The sequence below is a fragment of the Lepidochelys kempii genome, chromosome 5, assembly GCF_965140285.1.
Source record: "Lepidochelys kempii isolate rLepKem1 chromosome 5, rLepKem1.hap1, whole genome shotgun sequence".
Lineage (NCBI taxonomy): Eukaryota > Metazoa > Chordata > Testudines > Cheloniidae > Lepidochelys > Lepidochelys kempii.
The window spans coordinates 18,841,672-18,866,888 of record NC_136384.1 but is presented as its reverse complement, the minus strand read 5'-3'; the positions used below and the strand labels follow the sequence as shown (position 1 = coordinate 18,866,888).

Below are 25,217 nucleotides of genomic sequence, written 5' to 3'. Positions count from 1 at the left end.
ATGAATACCCATTTTTCTATATGGTTTTTGAGCCACAAAGAATCTGAGCTCTATTTTAGCCACCATTTAGCTTTTTGCAATATATAAACTAGGCAGGGCTGGAAAAGCTGGAGTCGGGGTCCTTTTGCTGACAAGCTCTTCACCTTGTAGCCTTGCACTCCAATTTTTCTAATTGACAGAGCTGGGAATCGAATCCAAGAGTTTTGGCTCCCAGTTTTGTGCTCTAACCACTTTAAGCATTTCAACTCCTGGAATTCTGAACATTTCTTCCAGCAGTTAAGATGTCTCCTGAATACTGTTGAATAGGGTAGTATAAAACGGATTTCTTTTTTAGGAGTGATTCATTAATGATTAATTATTCTATTCACTGTCATGCTTTTAATTTCCAAAACAGTGAACAAATATTACATTCATATAATCTGAATGTGATGTTATTGCCTTTGTTCTATAGATCAGAAAACTGAGTTAGAGAGACTAAATGACATGCTGAAGTCCTCCCAGGGAGCTGGATTCAAAGCCAGCATGGGGCACTGGAGTTCCTGACTTTCAGTCCATGGTCCAGAGCTCTAGACCATGTTGTTTGATTTATTTTTTTTTCCCCTTAAAGGAACATCAACTTAAAAAATAAAACTTCTGTCTGAAAATATTTTACCTGTTATTGTTACAATTACAGCATTTTATTCATAGTAGGGCAGCTTTTCCTGTATTGACAGTGTGTGAGGTGTGGTTTTTTCAGCTTAACAAAGGAGAAGATACACTTCTTAGAAAATTATAAATCACAACAGTTGGCCATGAGGACTGAGGGCAGCAGCAAGTGTAGTAATTGAAATTACTTGTAACTCAACGGTGGCCCTTTTGACTGTTCACTAGCAAGCACAGAATGCTTTCCTGCCCATTTGTGTATGATTATTTTAACTAACCTTTATTACTGCCAGAAATGAAAAGCAAACTTCACACAAAGACCATTTATGAAACTAAAACAGTGTAAAAGGTAGCATCCTAATATAGCCTATCTGTTATAACATTGCAAAAAAAGGTGGTAATTCTAAAAAACACTAATTGCATTGAATAATTAAGGGATAAAGAGAAAAAGCTTTGGTCACACCTGGTCAGAGGCAAGTAATGGCTATGAATTTTGAAGACCAAGCATAACAGCTACCTCCACAGAGTAAAATTATTGCCAGTTTGAGCCTTGGGTAACTCTTTATTAGGATAATTACCACCATTACAAATTTATTAGAGGCTACTTACCAGGTATTAGAGCCTACAGAAATTGTAAACACTTGCCTAGAAGTGGAATATCCATCCCTATTGTATGTTAGGATGAAGAATATACTGCTTTGTGTGTTTGGGATGGGGTGAGGGTTGTAAATCAAAAACTGGTCTCAGATGAAAAAGCACTAATTTTGTGGGACATATTTTGTGCTTCTGCTATAACAGCAGCTAACTGCTATCTCTAGAGCTGTGTACATTTTTGCTGACAGAACAAATACAGCAGTGCTGGTACATAAACAAGAAAGTAAATCAAATGGAGCTGTATTGGCCTTCACAGTATGGAAAAAGTGAGGGGGGAAATCATAGGTGGAAGTTCAAACAACACTGTAGTGTGGTTATGTACAGTTATTTGAACCAGCATTTGCCTAAAAGAACACTTTATTTTGTGTTCTCCTCTGTATCTATGGAACAAAGAGTATAAATGTAAAAATCATGCTAGGCCCATTGTATAAAAAGCTAGATAGTTGATTGTACAAGAAAACAAAACAATCTATTTAAAGTATGTTCAGAGTTTGAAACTGTTGATCTTGAATTGCCGTTATTTAGGCGTGACATGGTTTCTTGCCGTAGCATTTTTGCTACAGTTAAAACTAGTATAACCTAATTGTAATTTGATTTTTGGAGAGTTTGGCTTCTTCATATTCCCCCAGCCATTCACATTCTTACAGTTTATGTTCTTCAGTGTAATACTTTCCTACCTCCTCTGCCCACCACATACATATACAAGTAGCCGTGTTGTGTGGTTCTAGTTAAGAAAAATAGCCACCAGAACATATGTTCAGTGACCTGTGTGTCCTCTCTTGATCCACAAAAGCTCCTAGGGTGAAATTCTGGCTCCACTGAAGTCAATGGCAAAACTCCCTTTGACTTCAGTAGAGCTAGTATTTTGCCTTCAACATGTACTCTATTATTATTTATTTTTTTTAAAGATGAATTCATTGAAACTGGGAAAGGTATTTATTTAAAAACAGGCAACCTTCTATTTTATTTGCTCCAAAGAGAGAAATGCAGCCATATTCGAAACTCAATCCAAAATCCTTAAATTAAAAACATAAAGTATTACTTACAAAAGCATTTCATAATAGTTATCTAACATCTTTAGTATTCAGGATTAAACATTTTTGAGCTTCACTAGGAAACTTGCAGCAAGAATGTCAAATAACCTAGAGTCAGGGTTTTTACTTTTTCTTCCTAGTGGAAGAGAGGTTTAATTATGAATAATTACAAGCTGCTTATGTGTAATTAATATTTTGTATAACTACCAGCAGAGGGCACTTTTGCATTGCTGTTCTGCTTTTCCATCAGTAGAAAGTACTGATTTTTAAGAAAAAGGCTAAAGAATTTTACTTTGGTCGTTTAAGTCTGTAATTTCCATAAAAGTTTTAATACATTGGTTTTGAATCCCTGCACTGCTGCTGCGTTGCTCACCTGTAAGTGCTCGATAAGTGTTAAGCCAGCAACTTTATTGTATAACTGATGAACACAAATCTCATGGCTTTCAAACTATTTGATTAAATTAACAAGCTCTTTGCCATTCCTTGCGATTAAGTCAAGTTGAATCTGTAACTTTCCTGAATGGTTCAACAGACGTTTCAGCTCTGTTAACACTTCTGTGTTTGGCATATTTTTCATTTGCTCCTCCACAAAACTGAAGTAAAAAGTCATGTACTGTGCATGGTGTTCAGTAGCAGCATACCAGCTTCCCCATCTTTGCTCACCTGGGCTAAGAGGCAATTTTATAGGAAGATTGGAACCCACAGCCTGGACTGTGATTTGCACATTGCTCTTTAAAACACAATTTTCTGCTCAGACAATGTTTAAAACCTTTTTGACTATTGCCTATTAGCTTGTCAATATCTAGTATGGGATAACATGGTTTTGGTAATTAAATATTCATGGTAAATAGGCCCAATGGCCTGTAATGGGACATTAGATGGGGTGGGATCTGAGTTACCCAGGAAAGAATTTTCCATAGTATCTGGCTGGTGAATCTTGCCCATATGCTCAGGGTTTAGCTGATCACCATATTTGGGGTCGGGAAGGAATTTTCCTCCAGGGCAGATTGGAAGAGGCCCTGGAGGTTTTTCGCCTTCCTCTGTAGCATGGGGCACGGGTCACTTGCTGGAGGATTCTCTGCTCCTTGAAGTCTTTAAACCACAATTTGAGGACTTCAATAGCTCAGACATAGGTGAGAGGTTTTTCGCAGGAGTGGTGGGTGAAATTCTGTGGCCTGCATTGTGCAGGAGGTCAGACTAGATGATCATAATGGTCCCTTCTTACCTAAATATCTATGAATCTATGAATCTAGTAAATTGGGCCTCCAGATATCACCAGCATTACAGGTAAGATGAACTGAGTTAGGCATTAATCTCTGAAGCAGTTGATTATAGGATGCGTTATCAGAGATAAATGCACTGATACCATCAAAATCCACCCCAAAGGTATTCAAGCACTTGCAATAGTTTATGCAGTGATGTTGTAATTAACAGACTGTAGGTAAATTGGATCAGCGAGGACAGCTTTCAATTCCAAGTCAGATGTGTCTTCACCATTTAGGCCTTGCAAAACAAACAAAATATGTAACACAACTGATCTTGGGTACTAGTTAATAGGTCAGTGGCCAAGGACAAGCATCTAGACTGCTTCACCAATTCCATAATCTCCTGCTTGTGACACTTTAGGTCACAGCTGAGTTGATGAAGGAATTTTTCCATCATTTGCTACATTCTGTCTGAAAAATTCCCATAGGTTTTAGTTGTCCAGTTCTTTAAGAGCGATATTTGTGCAAATAAACACCCCTGTTAGTCAAAGTAGGAAGTTACATGTTTCTGGGTTTTCAGTGGAATTTTGAAACAAGAAAGTCACCATTTTTTTTTCCTTCTCAAGTAAAGCATTCGCTTCACTTTGGGTTTGTGCCTTTCTCTTTTGGCAAATGCCTGACAAGACACTGTTTGTCATCTACAGTAGGTACAGAAGAGCTGACCTGCATCAGAGTATAAAACTCTTGGTTGATACTGCTTCACATGATCTGTGCAGACCCCCTTGCCTCCAGCCAGCTCCGTACCCCCTGCCCTGCCCGCAGCCAGCCCCGCACCCCCTTGCCTCCAGCCAACCCCGCACCCTCCTGTCTCCAGCCAGCTCTGCACCCCCTGACCTGCCCGCAGCCAGCCCTGCACCCCCTGCCTCCAGCTAGCCGTGCCCCATGCCCCTGTCTGCAGCTGGCCCCACGTCCACTGGTGCGTGCAGTTCCCAGGGCAGTAACCCTGCACACCTGCTTCAATGAGAGGGGCAGGGAGCAGCTGGGACCCACACATGTGCACACCCTAGGGTGATCAGACAGCAAGTGTGAAAAATCAGGACAGGGGGTCGGGGGTAATAGGACCCTATATAAGAAAAAGACCCCAAAATCGGGACTGTCCCTATAAAATCGGGACATCTGGTCACCCTAGCACATCCCCAGGGAGTGGCGGGGACCCACACATGTGAAACGGAGGTCATTTCTAGTTCAGGCCCATCTTTTTAAAAAAGAACTTCAGGCAGGGTTAACATACAGCTGTATTTTCCCGGACGGGTCAGGCTTTTTGGTTCTTAAATCGCCGTCCGGGAGGAATTTTTAAATTTTAAAAATTCCTCCCAGGAAAATATGGACGTATGGTAACCCTGTTGGTACAAAAAATACATACTGGGGCACATCCCTTAAATAAGAATTTTTTATAGGAAACTGGTTGTTAAGATTTTGGCAGCTCATCACTGAGTAGCACCCTACTGTAGGCGCTGCCTACAGCAGTGGAAGGGATTTTTCCATCGCTGTAGGTAACCCACCTTTCCAAGTTGTGGGATTCTTCTGTTGACTAACTGTATCTACACCAGGGGATACATAGGCATAGCTACGGCACTCAGGGATGTGAATTTTTCACAATCTTGGGCACCACAGCTGTGCTGATCTAATTTTTATGTGTAGACCAGGCCTGAGTCAATGTGCTAGAGAGAAGTAAGAAAATTAGAGTAAAAAGACAGTTTTGCCTCTGCTTTTACATCAGCTTTTCTACTGACCTCTGCTGCTTTGTTTTATTCTCCTCTTGCTCTCTGTGGAAGAGAGGGACATACTTTGGGGAATGCTAGGGATTGCATCTGTTCAGCTGAGCAGTGTCAGTGATATCCTCACAGGTCTCCTGCTTCCATCTTTGCTTGAGGCAGATTTCTTAGTATCTTTGCCGCCACCGCAAATGGAAACAAAGGCACTGGATCCTCTGTGTATCCATCTAGCACACATTTCTTACAGTCCAGATTGGCTTCGACCTTTGACCAGCTCTAGTGATTTAGGTATACATTTTTTGTGCAAATGCTTTCCTGCTGAAAAATATGATCTCGTCAAAACTGAAAGGTTTCCCAGAAAAACGTCAGTTCTGATGCAAAATTAGTTTTTTCTTGTGGAGAAACTTCAAAAAGAATTTTTTGTTTCAGACAAACACTTTGGAATGTAAATGAGAAATTTCTTTCATTTTGACTTAAACTGTCATTTTCAATTTGAAAAAACAAAATGACATTTTGATTTTAGTGTCAGTTTGAAACTAAAAATTCTTGTTTTGAATCTGTTCAAAAGTTCCCATGGGAAAATGAAAATTTTTCACATAAGAAATTTTGACTGGAAAATGTGGGGAGAAAGTAGAGAAAAATACAGTCTTCAGTGATCAGAACTACTCAAGTGAGAACACTTCCTAGGTGTGGCTGTGGTTATAAGGCATAGAGTGCCATCATCAGAGGGTCTGGACATGCACTGGACTCTGAATGATTCTGCTCCAATTTATATCAGTGAAAATCTGAAGGAAATGGAATTACACCAATGTAAAACTAATGTAAGAGAAAAATTTTAGGTCCATTGCCTAACTGGCTATATCTCTTGAATTTCCTGACCTATGCTTTGGAGATCTAGTTCATATTGCCTGCACCTTGCTTAAAAATAAATCACATTAATTAGCATTGTTACTGTACCCAACACTGCTAAAGTCCAACCTAATGTGATGTGCTGAGCAGAAAGATATTTAATCAAGTTTTGACAAGACCTTCTTTCACCCACAATGTGAACTTGACATAAAACATGAAATGAAGCTTATTGCATCTCAAACTTTTCTAACATTGTATCCATATGCAGGTTGTGGCTTAATAAAGTACCTAGGTTAATGCAGAGTGAGATCTTCATGCCAGGGTCAGAGCAGCATAAAGGGTCTTAAAAGCCCCATATGTATCCAGGGAAAGAATCCCCTGGTTCAGGCACTGCAGAAGACAGACAAAAGACTGCCTTCTGAGTAACCCCTCACAAAGTAATGGTGGGGCTGAGTCCAGGAGGGGTATGGTAGGGGTGGGGACGCAGCACTGAAGCCCGTAGGGCAATATAGAGTGGTTTCTGTAACTTAGACCTCCAGACTATATAATTTATGCTGGGGGCTCCTCCAGCCTCCAGGAGCAGCCCAGGATCAGAAGGGGGCAGACACTTTAGTGTCTGCCTCCCCCTGAGCTAAGAGTTCTATGCTGTGGCTCTAAGAGATCTGTTTAAATTGGGTTTTGTAACATTCTCTTAAAATTTGAAAAACTCTACAAGGCACAGGACAGAATTTCATCCAGTTTGTTTTAAAATACTTATTTTTAATAGATGTAAGTTGTCTGTGTATTTGGTGGCTTGTTTTCTTTTTCTTAAAAGAAACTGAAATTAACACAGTTGTCTGTTTAGCAGCTTCTTCCGTAGCATCAAACCGCTTTTCGAACTAACATTTTTCTCTGAAGTCAGAATAGAACTTGGAATAGTTTCAATTAGAGACAATGTCCAGATAAAAACTGTACTTTTAAAATCTTGCCTGTTGTACTAGCACTTCAATTTATTCAATTCTGATCATATAAAATTTTTAAAAGTCACTGTACTGTTTTGTTACATTATACTTAGGTTGAATAATTAAACAAGACCAATATATTTTATGGGGTTTGGTAAACTAGTGGCTATTTAAAAATGTTCTCAGGTGTGGAGTGACATTTAGAACCTAGAGGAATTTTTCCATCAAACTATAACTCTCTAAATTAGAGTTCACATTTATGGACTCAAAGTTTGAACTGTCATCTCAGAAAACATGATTTCTATAGTGCTTTTAACATCTACTTTAGAAACGAATACTTGGAAGGTGTTCTTATACACTTGCTGTACATACTGATAAACCTCAGGAAAAAAATGTAGTCTGGCATTGCACTTATAGTTCTTTCCTCTGTTCCATATTGTGATACAGGAGGTTGTGTATTAGTGTGTGACAACCGATGAGCCCTGAGAACTTATGCAATTATGTTTTTGAGTGATGGCTCTGTGAGAGCTAAATTGGTGGCTGAATATTTACAGTACACAAAAAAAATCCAAAAAATCCTTTTACCTGATGCTGTGAAAAGTCAGTTTTATAGTAGGATTCATGACTTCAGCTTTAAAATGTTTCTGTTTAGACTAAAAACCAAGTCTTGCAAACCCTTTCTTATGAGTGAAGGTTAGGCAAATGTTATAGTCCTATGTTAATATACACACCGGATTGCTATTGTTTCAAATGTTTGTCGCTCTGGTTTTGAAACAGAAAACAGGAAGAGCGGGTGCAACAGGTGCGTAAAAAACTGGAGGAGGCACTTATGGCAGACATCTTGTCGCGGGCTGCTGATACAACAAAAGATACGGATGTGGAAATGGACAATGGAGATGATGCATAAGAAAAGGATCAGGTAAAGCCAGAACTCCAGGTGGTTTTTCTGTGAGATAGGAAAACTTTGTGGTTATTAGCAGTGTTGATCTTAACAGCTGTTCATCTTAACACTGTTACTGAGTCACCCAATGGGCACTTACATCTCACTCAAAAGTTGAGCCCTGTTTTGTCCCATACAAGAATCAAGGAACATACATTGTGGCTGACAAAATACTAAATTGCTGTCTCTGCATGCATGCTAAAACACAGAATATCAGAAAAATACCAGGATACCACTGCAACAGAAGAAGAAAACATGACTCAAACATGACTCAAACATGACTCAAGGTTCAATAAGGATAAGTGCAGGGTCCTGCACTTAGGACGGAAGAACCCAATGCACAGTTACAGACTAGGGACCGAATGGCTAGGCAGCAGTTCTGCGGAAAAGGAGCTAGGGGTGACAGTGGACGAGAAGCTGGATATGAGTCAGCAGTGTGCCCTTGTTGCCAAGAAGGCCAATGGCATTTTGGGATGTATAAGTAGGGGCATAGCGAGCAGATCGAGGGACGTGATCGTTCCCCTCTATTCGACATTGGTGAGGCCTCATCGGGAGTACTGTGTCCAGTTTTGGGCCCCACACTTCAAGAAGGATGTGGATAAATTGGAGAGAGTCCAGCGAAGGGCAACAAAAATGATTAGGGGACTGGAACACATGAGTTATGAGGAGAGGCTGAGGGAGCTGGGATTGTTTAGCCTGCAGAAGAGAAGAATGAGGGGGGATTTGATAGCTGCTTTCATCTACCTGAAAGGGGGTTCCAAAGAGGATGGCTCTAGACTGTTCTCAATGGTAGCAGATGACAGAACGAGGAGTAATGGTCTCAAGTTGCAGTGGGGGAGGTTTAGATTGGATATTAGGAAAAACTTTTTCACTAAGAGGGTGGTGAAACACTGGAATGCGTTACCTAGGGAGGTGGTAGAATCTCCTTCCTTAGAGGTTTTGAAGGTCAGGCTTGACAAAGCCCTGGCTGGGATGATTTAACTGGGAATTGGTCCTGCTTTGAGCAGGGGGTTGGACTAGATGACCTTCTGGGGTCCCTTCCAACCCTGATATTCTATGATTCTATGACTCTTTGGCCCGGTCCTGAAAACCCTTACTCAAGCGACTAGTCTGTTTGACTAGAAAGTGGGTATTGATGGAAAACAGTGGTCAAATTCTGCAACATTAACATCTAAGAAGGCTTCAAACTTATTTTTGAACATTCTACAAAAATTAATGATTTCTCCATTTTTTTTTCTTTTTTTTTGTGAAAATTGCTTGAGTTCATAATTTCCTCCTCCTTAGATTTCATTTGTCCCTAACCATTATCTGATGTACTGAATTTGCAGAACTACAAAGTGCTTACATTTCATCCAGTTCTATTTTTTTTTTCTTTTATAAAAATGTATTTGGTGATTTTTCTAAAATAACTTCCCATGCCACAGGACAAAAGGGTTCTAATTCTTTCACTCAGTGATGGTATATAATGTATAGAATCACAGAAATGTAGGTCTAGAAGGGACTTGGTGAGGTCATCTAGTCCATCCCACTGTGCTGAGGCAGGACCAAGTATATCGAAACCCTCCCTGACAGGTGTTTGTTTAACCTGTTCTTAAAAATCTCAGATGACAGGGATTCCATAACCTCTCCTGGTAACCTATTCCAGATCTTAAATATCCTCATAGTTAGGTTAGATATTAGGGAAAATTTTCTAAATCTCCCTTGCTGCAGATTAAGCCAATTTCTTCTAGTCCAACATTCAGTAGACATGGAGAATAATTGATCACTGTCTGTTTTATAACAGCTTATACATGTTTGAAGACTGTTATCAGGTCCCCCTAGAGCAGGGGTGGGCAAACTTATTGGTCCGAGGGTCACATCTGGGTGGTGAAATTGCATGCAGGGCTGGGGCAGGGGTTTGGGGTGCGGGAGGGACTGTGGGGTGTGGGAGGAGGTACAGTGTGCAGGAAGGGGCTCAGGGCAAAGGGTTGGGGCAGAGGAGGGGTGCGGGATGTATGAAGGGGGTTGGGTGCAGGAGGGGTGCGAGGTGCAGCAGGGAGTTGGGGTGCAGGAGGGGTGTGGGGTGCAGCAGGAGGTGCAGGAGGGGTGTGGGGTGCAGGAGGGGTGTGGGGTGCAGGCAGAGGGCTCAGGACAGGGAGTTGGGGTGCAGGAGGGGTTCGGGCTCCGGCCTGGTGCCGCTTACCTAGAGTGGCTCCGGGATGGCAGCGGCGCACACTGGGGCCAGGGCAGGCTCCCTGCCTGCCTGCCCTGGCCCCGCGCCATGCCGCTCCCGGAAACGGCAGCACCACATCCCTGTGGCCTCTGGTGGAGAGGGGGCACAGGGCTCCGCATGCTGCCCTTGCCACGCTTCCAGGTACCTCCCCCGAAGCTCCCATTGGACGCAATTCCCCATTCCCAGCCAATGGGAACGGTGGGGGGTGGTGCTTGGAGGTGAGGGCAACACACGGAGCCCTCTGCACCCCCACCAGGGGCCAACCGGCCATTTCTGAGAGTGGTGTGGGGCCCGCAGTGCCACAGAGGTAACAATCCTGCAGGTCGGATCCAAAGCCCTGAGGGGCCGGATCCGGTCCATGGGCCGTAGTTTGCCCACCCCTGCCCTAGAGGAAACAAGACCTACAGGAAATAGTAAACCAGAGATGTGACCAGCTAAGCAGGCATAGTTATGAAATTGAACACAATTAAGACTGATATTGTGTGGGTTAATAGAGACGGTACAGGGAAAGTGGATGTAAATATTAACAGAGAACAATTAAACCAGACTGACCAGTTAAAGTGCCATAGTGGCTGGTTTATGGAAGACAGCAAGCTTGAACGTTGAGATACAGTCCAGACTGGGCAGTGCTGGAAGAGTGGAATAACATCTCAGGTGTTATTTATGACAAGCATATGCCACTGAAACTGGAAGCCTAACAGTATAGAACAATGATGTGCCCCACAGTGCTGTGTGATGCAGAACCATGGCAGTAAAGAGATGGCAGGTTCAACGCCTGCAGGTATTTTGAGATGAGATGTCTCTATGCTATAAAAAGAGCTACACAAAGAGAAAGATTTCAAAATGAAAGCATTAGGAGGGAAGTCAAAGTCTGTGATATGGCTGACAAAACTCAGCAAGCACAACTTTGTTGTTCAGACACATACAGAGGATGAAAGAAGAGGATCTGGTAAGTGGTAGGAGAGGGTAGTAGGAAAGAGACCCTGAGGAAAGCCAAGGAAGCATTGGAGGGATTGCATCAAAGATGATGGTAAGCAGGTAGACCTTAGTGCTGTCTCGGACAAGTGAAGATGGCGGATGCTTGTATGAGGACCTAACCCCACATGATGGGATAAAGGGAAGAAGAAGAAATCAGGTCCCCCCTCAGTGAACTTTTCTCAAGACTAAATGTGCCCAGTTTTTTTTAGCCATTCCTCATAGGTAGGGCCCTACCAAATTCACAGCCATGAAAAACGCGTCACAGTCCTTGAAATCTGGTCTCCCACTGTGAAATCAGGTCTTTTGGGTGCTTTTACCCTATACTATACAGATTTCATGGGGAAGACAAGCATTTCTCAAACTGGGGGTTCTGACCCAAAAGGGAGTTGCAGAAGGTGGTCGCAAGGTTATTTTAGGGAGTTCGTGGTATTGCCACCCGTCCTTCTGCGCTGCCTTCAGAGCTGGGCTGCCAGAGAGCGGCAGCCGTTGGCTGGGATCCCAGCTTTGAAGGCTGCGCCGTGCCAACAGCCGTGCAGAAGGAAGGGTGGCAATACCACACCATGCCACCCTTACTTCTGCTCTGCTGTCTTCTGAGCTGGGCAGCTGGAGAGTGGCAGCTGCTGACTGAGGGCCCAGCTCTGCAGGCAGTAGTGCAGAAGGAAGGGTGGCAGTACCACACCAGGCCATCCTTACTTCTGTGCTGCTGCTGGTGGCGGCTCTGCCTTCAGAGCTGGGCTCCCGGCCAGCAGTCGCCGCTCTTCAGCTGCCCTGCTCTGAATGCAGTGCTGCTGCCATCAGCAGTGCAGAAGTAAGGTTAGCAGTACCGCAACCTCCCCTACAATAAACTTGTGACTCCCCCCACAACTCCTTTTTGAATCTGGAGCCCTACAATTACGACAACGTGAAATTTCAGCTTTAAATAGCTGAAATCATTAAATTTATGATTTTTTAAATCCTATGACTGTGAAATTGACCAAAATGGACCATGAATTTGGTAGGGCCCTACTCATAGGTCAGATTTTCTAGACCTTTTATCACTTATGTTGCTCTCCTCAGGACTTTCTCCAGTTTGTCCACATCTTTCTTCAAGCGTGGCATCCACAACTGGATACCTCACTGAGGACTCACCAGTGCCAAGCAGAACGGAACTCTTACTTCCCGAGTCTTACATACATCCCAGAGAGATATTAGCCTTGTTGGTGACTGCATCACACTGTTGGCTCACGTTCAATTTGTGATCAGTTATAACCCTGAGATTCTTTTCTGCAGTACTACTGCCTAGCCAGTTATTCCCCATTTTGTATTTGTGCATTTTTGATTTAGCTAACATTTAACTCTTTGAGGGCAACCACATTGCTCTCCTGAACATTCACAACTTCCACTGAAGCCAATTGGAGTTGGGTACATATTAAAGGTTCTCAGACTTTAGATTTTTTTTAAAAAAAGTCCTGAAATAGCAGAAACATGCAATATAATAAAATACTTAAGTAAAAATCATGCTAGTGCAGAAAGTGCTATTCTAAGCCCAGTGAACCACTTACTACTGCACAAGAGTGAATTTAGTCCTTTGTACTGAGTGAGATTACTGACTTTTCTAAAATATATAAAGCTACACTTTTGATTTTTATTGGGGGGGGGAGAGAAATAGATGGGCTAGGTGTGAAATTATTTTTGTTCAATTTAAATGAATTACTATGATCATACTTTTCATCCTTTGCTTGGTTCTACTCAAATCATCTCTTCTAACAAATTTTATAAATATTTTTGTAAGCACTCAGATACTTCTCTAACTTTTAGCATTCTTTTATTTGCGAAACGTCAAAGTTATGGAGTCAAGAAACATAAGTCAGAAGTATGAAATTTTTGTCTAACAAATAATTATTTTGAAATGGATATTAATGAGGTTATAATATAGACCTATTGTGTTTTATAATGATTATCCTTAATTTTATTGGATAATTCTGCAGAAATTTGACTTATTTAAACTTAATAATAGACCTTTTTGTAGTTCCATGAAAAATGGATTTGTTACATATACATAGTCGGCATACTATCTTTCTATTCTGTTTTTTTCTAACAGCCATTTTAACTGCACGCTTAAGTAGGATTTTTGAATAAGTGATCAGTTTGTGTATATAGTTGGTGGGTTAAAAACTTTAAACTGGAAGAAAATGTGTTATTGAGATGAACTTTTATATATTATGTAATATATATAAAATGGAAGCTATTTATCAAAAAAATGAAAAATTAGGTTAAGGAGCAATGTAACTAAATGCCATAGAAATGCGGGTCACATTTAAGGGTATATTTGTAAATAGTTTGTAAAGGGTTAGATGTTATAAATATATATGTGAGTAAAGTTAGATGGTTATAAGCGCATCAGTTTAAAGTGTTTATAGATGGTTACAAGTAACTTACTGACCTGTTGGACTCTAACTGTTGATTAACCATTTATTAAAACATCAACTATTTATTAGCCTTGTCAACTATTGTCAACTATTTCTAAGTGGGCCCTTAATGTGAAATGTGACTGAAACACAGCTATATGTTTCAACAAAGTTATTCTTATTTATATTGTGATCAACCTATCATTTCTCCAAAGAAATACTTCTACTTTTGATTTGTTTACCCCTCTCTCTAACTTACAGGTACTTTCACTGACTTGTCCCAGGAGGAATTTCCTAAAAAAAACAGAGGCACTTTCTCCTTCGGTCTTTCATTGTAAGAAGAAATGGACCCATGCACATTTATATAGCTTTCTAATAGCATTAAAACCAATGCCTTTTTAGACTCCTATTTTTGATGTATATATCTTATTTGAAAAGCAAACTTTATTTTGTGTCTTACGACTTAAAATAGTCTTTTTTAAAATATCAAACTGTACCCTTAAACTAAAGCTGAGCTTTTGACGCTAGGTTGCAAACCTACTGGAATTATATTGCCTGTACTTAATATTTGTTTTTCCTGTGGTTTATAATAATGATGGATCAGGAGAACAAGGATGGATCAGGAGAATTAAAGATTATTGTGACTCAATGTATATAAACAGATTTTTATACTGCTGTTGAGTGAAAACACCTGTACATTCTTCCATCATCACTGTAAAGATAAATAAATGATTATATTCAGAGCGACTGAAAATTGTTCTGTTATGGGGTAGAGCAAGCAACGAATTTGTGTCCCTGCTCCCAGTTCCAGTGTCTATTGCCTCCTTGTTCTCTCAGCTGAGATTGGTAGGCTGGGGAAAGGCATATATGTCCATATATGCTTTTGTTACCCAAAGCAGGGCCTGGGGGAAATTTGTCTGAACTTAACAGCAGCTGCTGGATTTTCACCTGAAAGAAAATACAGCTAAAGTACAACATAAATATAAATTTCTTCTGAGAAAGAATAGAAAAAATAAGTAGGCAACATGGCTTCAGGAGGTCTTGCTTTGAAAGGACAGAGGTTAAATATAAACTGTAATGGCAAAGGGTGAGCAGTAACAACATCCTCAATGCAATACAAAATACACTAGGTGTCACAGTGCCTGACCTACAGTATTTACAATCTAAGTAGACAAATTGCAAGGACTTCTAATGATAGATGTAACAGCGTTCCTTACTTAAGTGGATTAACTTGGGGAACTTTGTCTTGGTTCTGATGAATCAATTCAAGGGAATGGGTTCCTCCCCGCCCCTCCTTCCCTCTTGACTAAGCTGCCTGAAGAAAGCCAGAGCTGTTTGAAGGTCAACTGCCTCCTCGCTTCCCTGGCTTCCTTATAGCTGTCTGCTGGCAACTGCCACACACCTGTTATTCAAGCTGGGAGAGTTATTTTACATGAATCCGATGAAGTGAGCTGTAGCTCACGAAAGCTTATGCTCAAATAAATTTGTTAGTCTCTAAGGTACCACAAGTCCTCCTTTTCTTTTTATTTTACTTAGTGTCTCTTTACACTTAAGATAATGCACATGGGGTCAGTAATGTCTTACATGAGCAATCCCACTGAGTTTCTGGGGGCATAGTGGAGACCAGTGCTCAGTGGCCCCGTTCCTGGCTTTGTTTCCTCCTGCCTTGCAGAGCTTTTTCCCTGTTCAACTTTAGAAGGAACCTCCTGGGGTCAAAAGACATGTAGAAAAGTGTCATAGATACAGCAGCTTCCTTTAATCTCTTTCCTCCCACCCAAACTGTCCTATTTGTTCAGAAGGATAGAATGTATCCGATGAAGTGAGCTGTAGCTCATGAAAGCTTATGCTCAAATAAATTTGTTAGTCTCTAAGGTGCCACAAGTACTCCTTTTCTTTTTGAGAAGGATGATAGTGAGAGGAGATTTGGGGCTTACTTCTAAACTATACTCCTGTGAGATCAGAACCTCATCAGTCTGAGAGCTGTTAAATCTGATTACTAAGATTTCTTTGCAAGAGGTGAAAATATGCTGTTCTACACAGTAACTTTTTATGTAAAATATAAGACTTGATGGTGAATAAAATTTCTAGGGGCTTTAGAATGTGTATTAAACTCTGCTAGTTTTAGGAGTTGATCTTAAATTCCACCATTTCTAATGCAGTTTTTCTGGTTTCTAGATAACTTTTATTGAGCAAGAAGCTCATAAAAATCCTACAGAAATCCAATCCAGGCTTAGTTCTGTGCTGCTGTGCAATGCATTCTCATTATAGAGACCAAAATACAAAGTCATGATGTGTACTCATGTGAATAGTGAAAGTAAATGAAATAAAACCAGCACAGGGATGACTTTAAGGAAACTATCCCAACTAAATGTGTTTAATGTAAGACCTAAATGCAGATGCAGCTCATTCAGAAGGAAGGTTGTTCTTAGAATCATAGAATCATAGAATCATAGAATATCAGGGTTGGAAGGGACCCCAGAAGGTCATCTAGTCCAACCCCCTGCTCAAAGCAGGACCAATTCCCAGTTAAATCATAATAGTAATTGTTAAATCTTAATAGTAATTGTTTAACTAGTGGTTTATGGCTTGTTTATGCTACTGTTAACACGTATTGAATGCTTCAGGTGGCTGATGCCTTGCATTTCAGACCTTTTTACTTAAAACTGGGAGGTGGGGTATTTTGTTCTCCAACTTATGACAGATACTGTAATGTTACTTAAACTGACAGGGAAAGGAGTGTAGGATGCAGTCAGGACTGTTCCCAAATGCTAATAATAGTATGCATTAAAATTTATGCTATGGTTCATTTGACTTGTGAGTGGGACCTACTGCCATTTGTTTTCTTCATTCTAGCATTTTCAATCGGCAGTGCCGCAGTGTCACTAGAAATCATCTTTTACCTTGAATGTGTGTGGAGTAACTGAGAACCCTACAAACTGTATTTTATTTTACCACTCATGTTCTAACTGTAGTTTTATTTTTTCCATATAAAGACATCAGAGCTGCAATTTAAAGAGAGATGCTCATGTTTTGGCAGATGAATAAGCACTGTTTTTGCACCATCTATTTCTTTGTAAAACTCAGGTTGAAAAATAGGGTGAAATAATGCAGACGAGTCTTTTTTCTGGACTAAAACGGTTAGGGTGAAATCCTAGCTCTGTTGTTGTCAATGTGGGTTTTTGCCATTGACCTTGGTGAGGCCAGTATTTCATCTTTCATTTGTATTCCTAGAATTTTTTCCCCATGTTCTACGTAAAAGTTGATAACTTCTCCGAGAAGTTTAAAAAGAAATTTCTAACTTCAATGAGCTGACATTGGTTGCATCTTTAATGCTTTTTTTGTTGTTGTTTTGTGTTGCTGCATTCAGACTCTAGGCAAACTTTTATATAATAATGGACCAAATTCACCACTGACAGCTCCATTGACATGTAATTCCTGAAATCAATGGAGTTGCATCCATTTATGCCAGTGGTGAATTTGGCCCAATCATTACATTCAACATAAGGTTCTGGCAACAGCTAATGAGGGTTGTGGCATTGGATATTCAGTGTTGGGGAAGGCCTTTATCTGCCAGCTGGCTGATTGCCAGCATTGCTACTGGTCTTCTAGCTGGTTATCAGTAAACAGCCCAGGTAAGGTGGTATCCAGCCACCTGAAAAATTTTGGCCCATGTTATTCTCCCTAGACCTGCACGTGGAGAGAATATCTCTGTGTGGATCTCATCATTCACAAGAGGAAGAGGGTGGGAAACAAACAGTTTCCAAAGTATTGGTCTCACATCTTCCCCACAGCACCATTGCTCTCAGAAGGCACTCTGTATGTCCAGTGTCCCTGTGGGACAAGGACTGGTGAACCAGAGGGAGATGTGGATGGGCAGTGGTGGGAAGGGTGTACATTGGTTCACTACTTCCAGCCCCATGCAGCTTAAGCAGCAAAGGCTAGTAAATCAGGGCTCTGTGCTCTCTTTTCTGCAGAGTTCCTTCTAGAGTTCTAGAAGCCATCATGGCCAGAGGAAATCCCTGACACGGAAGCCTGGGTCCAATGGAGTCATGTTGCCAGGGTGCCAAGGAATAGGATGTCAGGGTCAGAACTTGTGAGGAGGCACAGGGCTTCTGCAAGGATGGGCCACAGCACCTCACCCTGATAAAAGAATGGGGGGGAAAGCTCTGTGAGAGGCTCCTTGTGGATATTTCTTCCCTGGGAGTCCCTGCAGATGGGTATATGATGAAAGGGATAAAAATATCTCTCTCCACCCCCTGGCTTTAACCTGAAAACAGGCTGTTTTCTAGGTACAAGGATCATTATGAATGACTTTCCCAGTCCTCATTCTCTATTGCTCCTGCTTGTATCTCCACCAGCCATGAACATTCCATTGGCTCCTACAGAATGTCAGGACATTCCTGGTCCATTCGGCAGCTCTGCTGGGATATACAGAAGTAGTCCAGTGGCTAAAAGCAGGAACCTGAGATTTTTTTAAGATTCATAATATGTTCCCAAGTTTCTCACTTACTTTGGAGCAGGATTATCTTGCACAGCCACAGCTAATGAAAAATAGCATGGCATATTTGGCTCAGATTTCCTCATCATAGATTTTCACACTGATTTCAACTTTCCCTTCCTCATCTAATTCCCCCTTTTTGACGATGGAAACTTTACTGTAGAGGAGATTGTATAGAAAAATAAAATGATTAAAGAGAGGAGAGAGCCTCTAGAGGTCAGTATAGCTCAAACAATGGGCAGCCTCTGAAAATCGGTAATGAGACCTTGCATAGTGACAGCCGTGTTAGTTTGTATCCGCAAAAAGAAAAGGAGGACTTGTGGCACCTTAGAGACTAACAAATTTATTTGAGCATAAGCTTTCGTGAGCTACAGCTCTCTTCATCACTTCCTCCTTTTCTTTTTGAGTAATGAGACCTGTTAACATTATCCCTGTTTCATCCTAACGAGGAAGTAGTCTCATTGTCTTACACTCATTGTGATAAGAACATTTCCCTTGATAGTGAACTCTCCTGGTATAAATTTTAAGCATCTGGAATCAAAGACAGATCTAATTTGAGATTTAGGACCATTGTATGTATGTCACCTTTTCTCTCTGGATTGTTCAGGTCACTATTGGCTGCCTGTGATCTGGTAGCCCATCAAGTCCCTTCCAGCTATCAGCATTCAGAACTCACTGTTCTGATTTCACAATGCTACAGCCCTTCTACATTTCATTGATGCTAAGCTGTTCGAGTAATTGGATTCAGGTTTTAGAAATCAGGCACTGAGGCCTTGTTCACTTGCAAGGTGTCTGCATGGTGATCAGGCGACAGTAAAATGAAATACCTAGATGCTAATGGACTTACAACCACAGTATACAGCGTGTTTTGATGGACATCTGTCTAGCTAGAACCATTTTCAGTTTTATTGGTGAGTCTGTTGTGATGTAATGAGCACTGTAACTCAGCAAATAACTCAAGACAGACCATTTATTAAACACATTTAACCTCTTTTGTGATTAATGTAGATGGCCATGTGTAGGTTAAGAGTAGCATGTATTCAATAGCATAAGTAGAGCATATTAAAAGGTGCATGCTTACTAATATATATTTCCAGCACACCTTTTATTGGAGTTCATGGGACAAATGCACCACAACTTTATTCCATTGGTTTAAGAGGGAAGTGGGATGGCCTTGTGGTAAAATCGCAGGAGTGCGAGTCAGGAGACATGGACTCTGGTCCCAGTTCCCCCACAGCCTCAGTGGGGACCTTGGGCATATCACTTAAGACTGGATATTTAGAAACCGCTTCCAATACTACAGACACATCTGTGCACTAGTTCAGAAGTCTAAACACCTGACCTCATCCTAATGCCTTGATCTTTCAAACACTTGTGCGCATGCTGAAATTTACACAGGAGTTGTCTAATTCTCAACACACACACATACTTCACTTTGTCTTGTGGGGTAAGGTCCTAAGTTGTTGGAGGAGTGGGGCCTAAATGGGTGCACATGCAGGAGCAACATATTTCATTTCAACTTTGGGGGCCAGGATGAGGCCTAGCTAAAATCAAGGCCTTTATTTGTCCATGTCTGTTTCCTTGTCTGTGAAATGAGGATAATAATATCTACCTAACGTGGCACTGAAGGCAAGTTTATCGATGAAAGTAGAGTTCTTTGAGAGGGACAGTGGAAAGATTTAGTGAAGTGGGGGCTATTGCAGGTGTGGCTAAGGTGTTGGGGGCTGTAGTGAGGGGATGTATTTCAGGGCTCCTGGGATGTGTGTGGGGGGGTTGCCAGGATAAGTGGGGCCTAATGGAGTACAGGAGGTGTGTGAGAGACATTTGGTGGTCTGTGTGTGTGGTGGGGTATATGGGCAGGGGAACTTTAAGGAAGGTGCCCCACCCTGCCCAAATTTACATAACACACAAGACCCCAAAATTCTTTAATCTGAGCCTGGTCTGATTTAAAGCCCATTAAAGTCAACAGGAGTCTTTCCATTGATTTCAATCTGCTTTGGATCGGGCCCTTATAAAGCACGTTTGATCCAAACCACTTCTAGGTTTTTTTTTTCTTTAGCCAAATCAAAGCCTTTTACAAAGAGCCACGGCCTATGCCTTGTGCAATAATCAGAGTTCTCCTCCAGCCTTGAGCCCTGCCTTCTCACATTACTTCCTTCACAGCCAGTACTATACATGTTTTATATCTCCAACGACTGGAGAAGTAAGCCTCAAGGGGGCAATGATAATAGCAATAAACATAGAGTAATTATTCTCACATTAGGCCCAAAGTATAATAACAAAAAATAATTAACATTCTAAACCATAAACTGATCATATAAATGCCCAGTGCTTTACCGGCTGAATTTCTAATAAGTATGATGAACAAGATTTATGCAGATTGTAATAGATTCACTGGCATGTCTGACTGGAAGAAGTTTTCTCCCCCATATCACATCTGTGCAACTGCAAGAGTCATTTTCACATTGATTTCAATGGAAACTGCTGAGTGCTCAGCATTTTGAATGTCAGGACACTTATTTAGGCACCTACATGAAGATTTAGGAGCCTCAACTTGTACCTAAGCCAAGATTTTCAAAAGGGACTAGCAATTTTGGGTGCCCAACTTGAGATGCATGATTTTTAGTGGATGGGTGCTTAATTATTTCTGAAACTCAGGTCCCTTAATCAGGACCATATTTTCAAAGGTATTTAGGTGACTAAGGTTGCCTCCCATACAACAGTTCAAAATGGGGAGAAGCCTGTGGATGACTACAGCATCTCCCACACCCACACATGGGGGGTAGGGAGCAGATGGTCCCAGTGATGAGGGTCTGTAGCAACGAACTTCTTTAATGTGCTTTTTAGTGTCTGATTTAAGTGGTCTACCAATCCATTTGTTTGGGGACAGAAGTTCAGAGAGAATTGCAGAACTCCTTTAGTACCTGGGACAGAAAGCTGGTTCCCCGATCTGTTAGAATCTCCTGGTGTATACTCACCAAAGTAAAGATTTTTAGTAGTTCTGCTCACTTGTCTTATGTATTCATGGACCGTAATGGTTCAGCCTTGCGATAGCTAGTGGCATAATCTACAATTACTCGGATGTATTAACGCCTGGCTGCACTCTTCTCAAGTGGGCAGACCAGGTCCATTCCAATTCTCTCAATTGGAGTGCTGACCAAGGGGAGAGGGACTAATGTAGCTTTTCCCACTCCTCATGGTGAAGATAGTTGGCAATTGGAGCAAAAGGCTGAAGTTCAGGACCTCCTTATAATTTCTGAGCCAGAAAAACCAGGCCAGGATCCAAGCTAGGTTTTTTTTCCCCTCTGTGCAGGTGTCCAGCAAATGGTAGGGCATGGGTCAAGTGGAAGATTTCCCTGTGGTAGGGTCAGGGAACCAGGAGCTGGGTTCAGACCTACACTATTTGGTGGTCCTTTTTCAGGCAATATAACCCCTCACCCTGGATTTCAAAATGGGAAAAAATCTTTTGCTAGGGGGTCACTATCCTCCCATTTAACAATGGCCATGTGTGCATAGTTTCCAGCTTAAAGTCTCATCTCCCTTTTGCTCTTCAAAAAAGTTAGAGAACCTGGTCAGGCTATCAGATTCAGGTAAGGGGGTGACTCTGAGCTCTGGGTGGGAGCAGAGTACTAAAGTAGTATCTGGCTGTCTGGAATTCCCTTCATCAGGCCTGGCTCCCTCTCCTATTCTGGCAAGGTCTACTGAACCATGAGTCTTCTGTTGCAGGGAAGTCAGTGCCCTCCCCCGTACCCCCCAGTTCTCTGGGGTTCTCAAAAACTTCTTTAGGAGGTCCCCAAAATATTTTCAGTCTCAGCCTACAAAGACAGAGTAAGGGGAGAGATGCAGCCAAAGTGACTATGAGGGGTTTTGGTATGTTCCCCCACAGTGAGTTGAATCTGTGTTCAGGGGTATGGCTTTATGCATTCCACACACTTTAGGTAGATGTTGCCTTGGGGTCGGTACCAAAGATTCCTTCATGAGGGTCTGGTCACAGCCTGAGTCCACTAGGACAATTACTTCTACCCCATTTACTTTAACAGGGATGGTCAGTTTAGCTGGCCCTGGCCCCTGCAGCCCAGACTTGCCCATAACTACATTCCACCAAGGGCAGTCTCAATACCTGTGCCCAGCGTGGCCACATGAACAATGAACATCCTGAGCCTGGTGGATGATATCAGGATCTAACACCATATCCCAGGTAGACCCTTCTACTTGGGCCCTCCCTGTCCCTGTTCATGGCTTGTCTGAGGATTCTCAAGCTAAATCCAGCCTGAGCTGCCCCAGCCCCTTGGTCCAAGCTGTCCAGGATCCCCACAACTTCCTGGGCCTCTTGAACCCTGACAAGGGAGGATCTGGGAGGGGCTCTTGAGGATGTCAACCCCCATAATCAGCTGAGATGATCTCTTGACCTCAGGGGGTTTCCACTCTGGATGTCCCTGCAGCTGTCCTAGCTGCCATATAGTTCTCCATTACTTGTATGGCTTCAGCCATTGTCTCCAGCCAATGCCATAAGATCCAGTCCCTTCTCCCAGCTGGGAGTATCTGAGCAAATTGTTCAAGATAAACCATTTCATTCATTTGTACCCCATCCTTATCTTGAGTTTTAGCTACCACCATCACAAGTCTCACCATTTCTGTGCCACTATGGAGAGCTGGACACCTCAAGAATATAGTTCCTCCCGAAATCACTGGCAGAACATTTCCCCTGGGATATCCAATTTGGCTTCCTTAACTTGGGTATAACCCTGTGCTGTCACTGGGTCTAGCCCATGACTGGCAGCCTGTGCCATCCTAGTCAAGTCTGAGGCTATTGCTACGACAGCCACCACCCTGCCTCTGGCACTCGTTCAGAAGTTACATGTAAAGCTTCTAGATGGTGTTCAGGCTCCATGTTCGTGTGTCTGACTGGCCCCATAGCCGCTGCCAAGTCCATGCCCAGCCAACCAGAAGGTTACAAGAGGGTCATGACCCTGTTGCACCAGCTGTTGCCGCCGGATCACCTGCTGCCGCTGTGTGGCCATCTGTAGTAGGGGCTACTGTTGCTGTTAGCAGGGTTGTATGTTGTACTCCACCATACATTTAAGTAGTTGCTCCATGCTCATATTTCTGGGGAGTCACTTCCTTAGGGTCTTTTTTCGCTCTTTGAGTCCTGACCTGCTCCCTTTCACAGGGGTGCATTCTCTACCAAGTTTGAGACCAGGTTGTGTCTGTGGCACCCCCTTGTGTCCCATCAGGGCATAACTCATTCAGCTGAGGGTCTCTGTTGGTAGGCTGCTGTCTCTTTCGGGGGCTCAGGTAGTGGTGTTTTAGCCCTCCAGCTCAGGCACACTTCAGTCCTACCCCTTCTGGGGTGTTAAGGTCCAAAGGAAATTAGGAACAACAACAAAAACCCACAACTCAAAACTGGGTCTGATGAACCTTTGGTGGTACCCTTCTATTCAGGGGTTGTCTCCAAACACCCCGTGCTTCTACTGATCCCCCAGGGGCTGGTCATCCCTTCTAGCAGAGGCTTATTGAGCCAGTACACTAGCTCAGTCTCTAGGCTGCAACCAGGGTTCTCTCCAGTCAGGAGAAGCAGAACTTTGCTCTCCTTGCTGGTCAGCCCTGAAATGTGCCAGGTCTCCTTGCTCTTTTTAACTCCCCTCTCCATACCGGACATTTGCTGCAGTTGGGGCCACAGCCTGTCCTTAACCCTCTTGTGGCCAGTGTGGGGCCTATATGCCCCATCACAGATTTGTAATAAAATCCTTGCAGTTTTCTAAAGCTAGAGGTGCTTTAGTTATTAACATAGCAAAGGACATTGGTTTCTTCATATTTTTAACCCTTTAATAACACTTGTACAGTTTAATCTAAATGTATAAAATAACATTAGTGGAATTACACCAGTATAAACCTGGAGAAATGCAGTGACGAATCACTCCCTTCTTGTTTCCTGTTATATGGAAAGGACATGTGTAGCCACCACTTCCAACATTGTGATAGTCCTTGACAGAGCACATTCATAAGAGCTTCATACCACACTTTAATTCAAAAGACATTCCACTAAATACATTAGAGTGTTGGTTACCTTCCCTGAAAATGAATGTAATTTGGGTAATACCTAGCATTGTTAATAGTCATAGACCACTATTTTTTTTACTAGCGCACAAAACATTCATTGTATCTGGACACCTTCCCAAATCTTTCAGAGTCTACTATTATCCACAGCTGCATACCTGGCCTGGGTCTGCTCTAGTTCTCGTGCACTGTAGTGGTGCTGATGTAGGAATGCGGAAGCAAAATGAAATACATTGTCTGCTTATTCATTTACACGTTAAGACCCTGAATGTTCTTCCAGCCAAAACCAATCTTAGGCACAGACAAGCCCTGGGTGCTCCTCTCTTTTCAGAGCTTCCATAATCTAGAATTACCTAAAATTATAGGCCTGATCTTACATTCTGGGTGTGGAATTGAAGAGGAAGCAACTCACTACCCAATCTCTCTTTCTAGGAGTTGGACCAGGACAGAGTGGGGTTCATGGCTTAGGGTATGTCTACACTGCAATATGAGGTGTGATTGTAGCACAAGCAGACATACCCAAGATGGCTTTAATCTGGCTAAATCAGGTATCAACAGCGGTGAAGCTGGTGCAGCATGGGGAAGCTGCCCCAGTATGTAACCAGTCTCCTATGCTGCTACGGCTTCACTGCTGTTGGTTCCCCAAGATAGCTAGACTAAAGCTAGCTTGCGCTGCAATCACACCCCCAAATGTAGTGTAGATAAGGGTTATAAGCCCCACACTGGGCCGGAACAGGTTAAAAGACAATACTGGACCCAGGTAACCCCGCCCCTCCATATCTGCCACGCATTCTCTGACTGTGAGGAGTGGGTTAAAAGGAGCTCAGAAGCCCAGGCAACTGGTGGTGGACAGGCTCCAGGAGGGAGGAATCCTCCTCCAGGAAGCTAGACAGAAGGTAAAGCTTGAGAAGTGACCACAGAGCAGGTCAGGCCCCTAGCCAAACATTCTCCAACCACCCCCCTTTGAGAAATTGCAGGGCCCTGCTCCTTTGCACTCTTTTAGTTGTAAGGTGATTGACTGGGCTATGGGGCCATGATTCACATG

General features: G+C 42.4%; 1 protein-coding gene across 1 annotated transcript in view; it reads left to right on the top strand.

The window, feature by feature from the left end:
• Positions 1-14,358, top strand: part of MBD2 (methyl-CpG binding domain protein 2) — a 47,857-nt gene extending 33,499 nt beyond the window's left edge. The window contains exons 6-7 of the mRNA XM_073343565.1: positions 7,878-8,019; positions 13,879-14,358. Coding sequence (XP_073199666.1) covers positions 7,878-8,007 — 130 coding nt within the window. The 3' untranslated portion in view covers positions 8,008-8,019; positions 13,879-14,358. The remainder of the gene's footprint in view (positions 1-7,877; positions 8,020-13,878) is intronic.
• Positions 14,359-25,217: the final 10,859 nt, after the last annotated feature.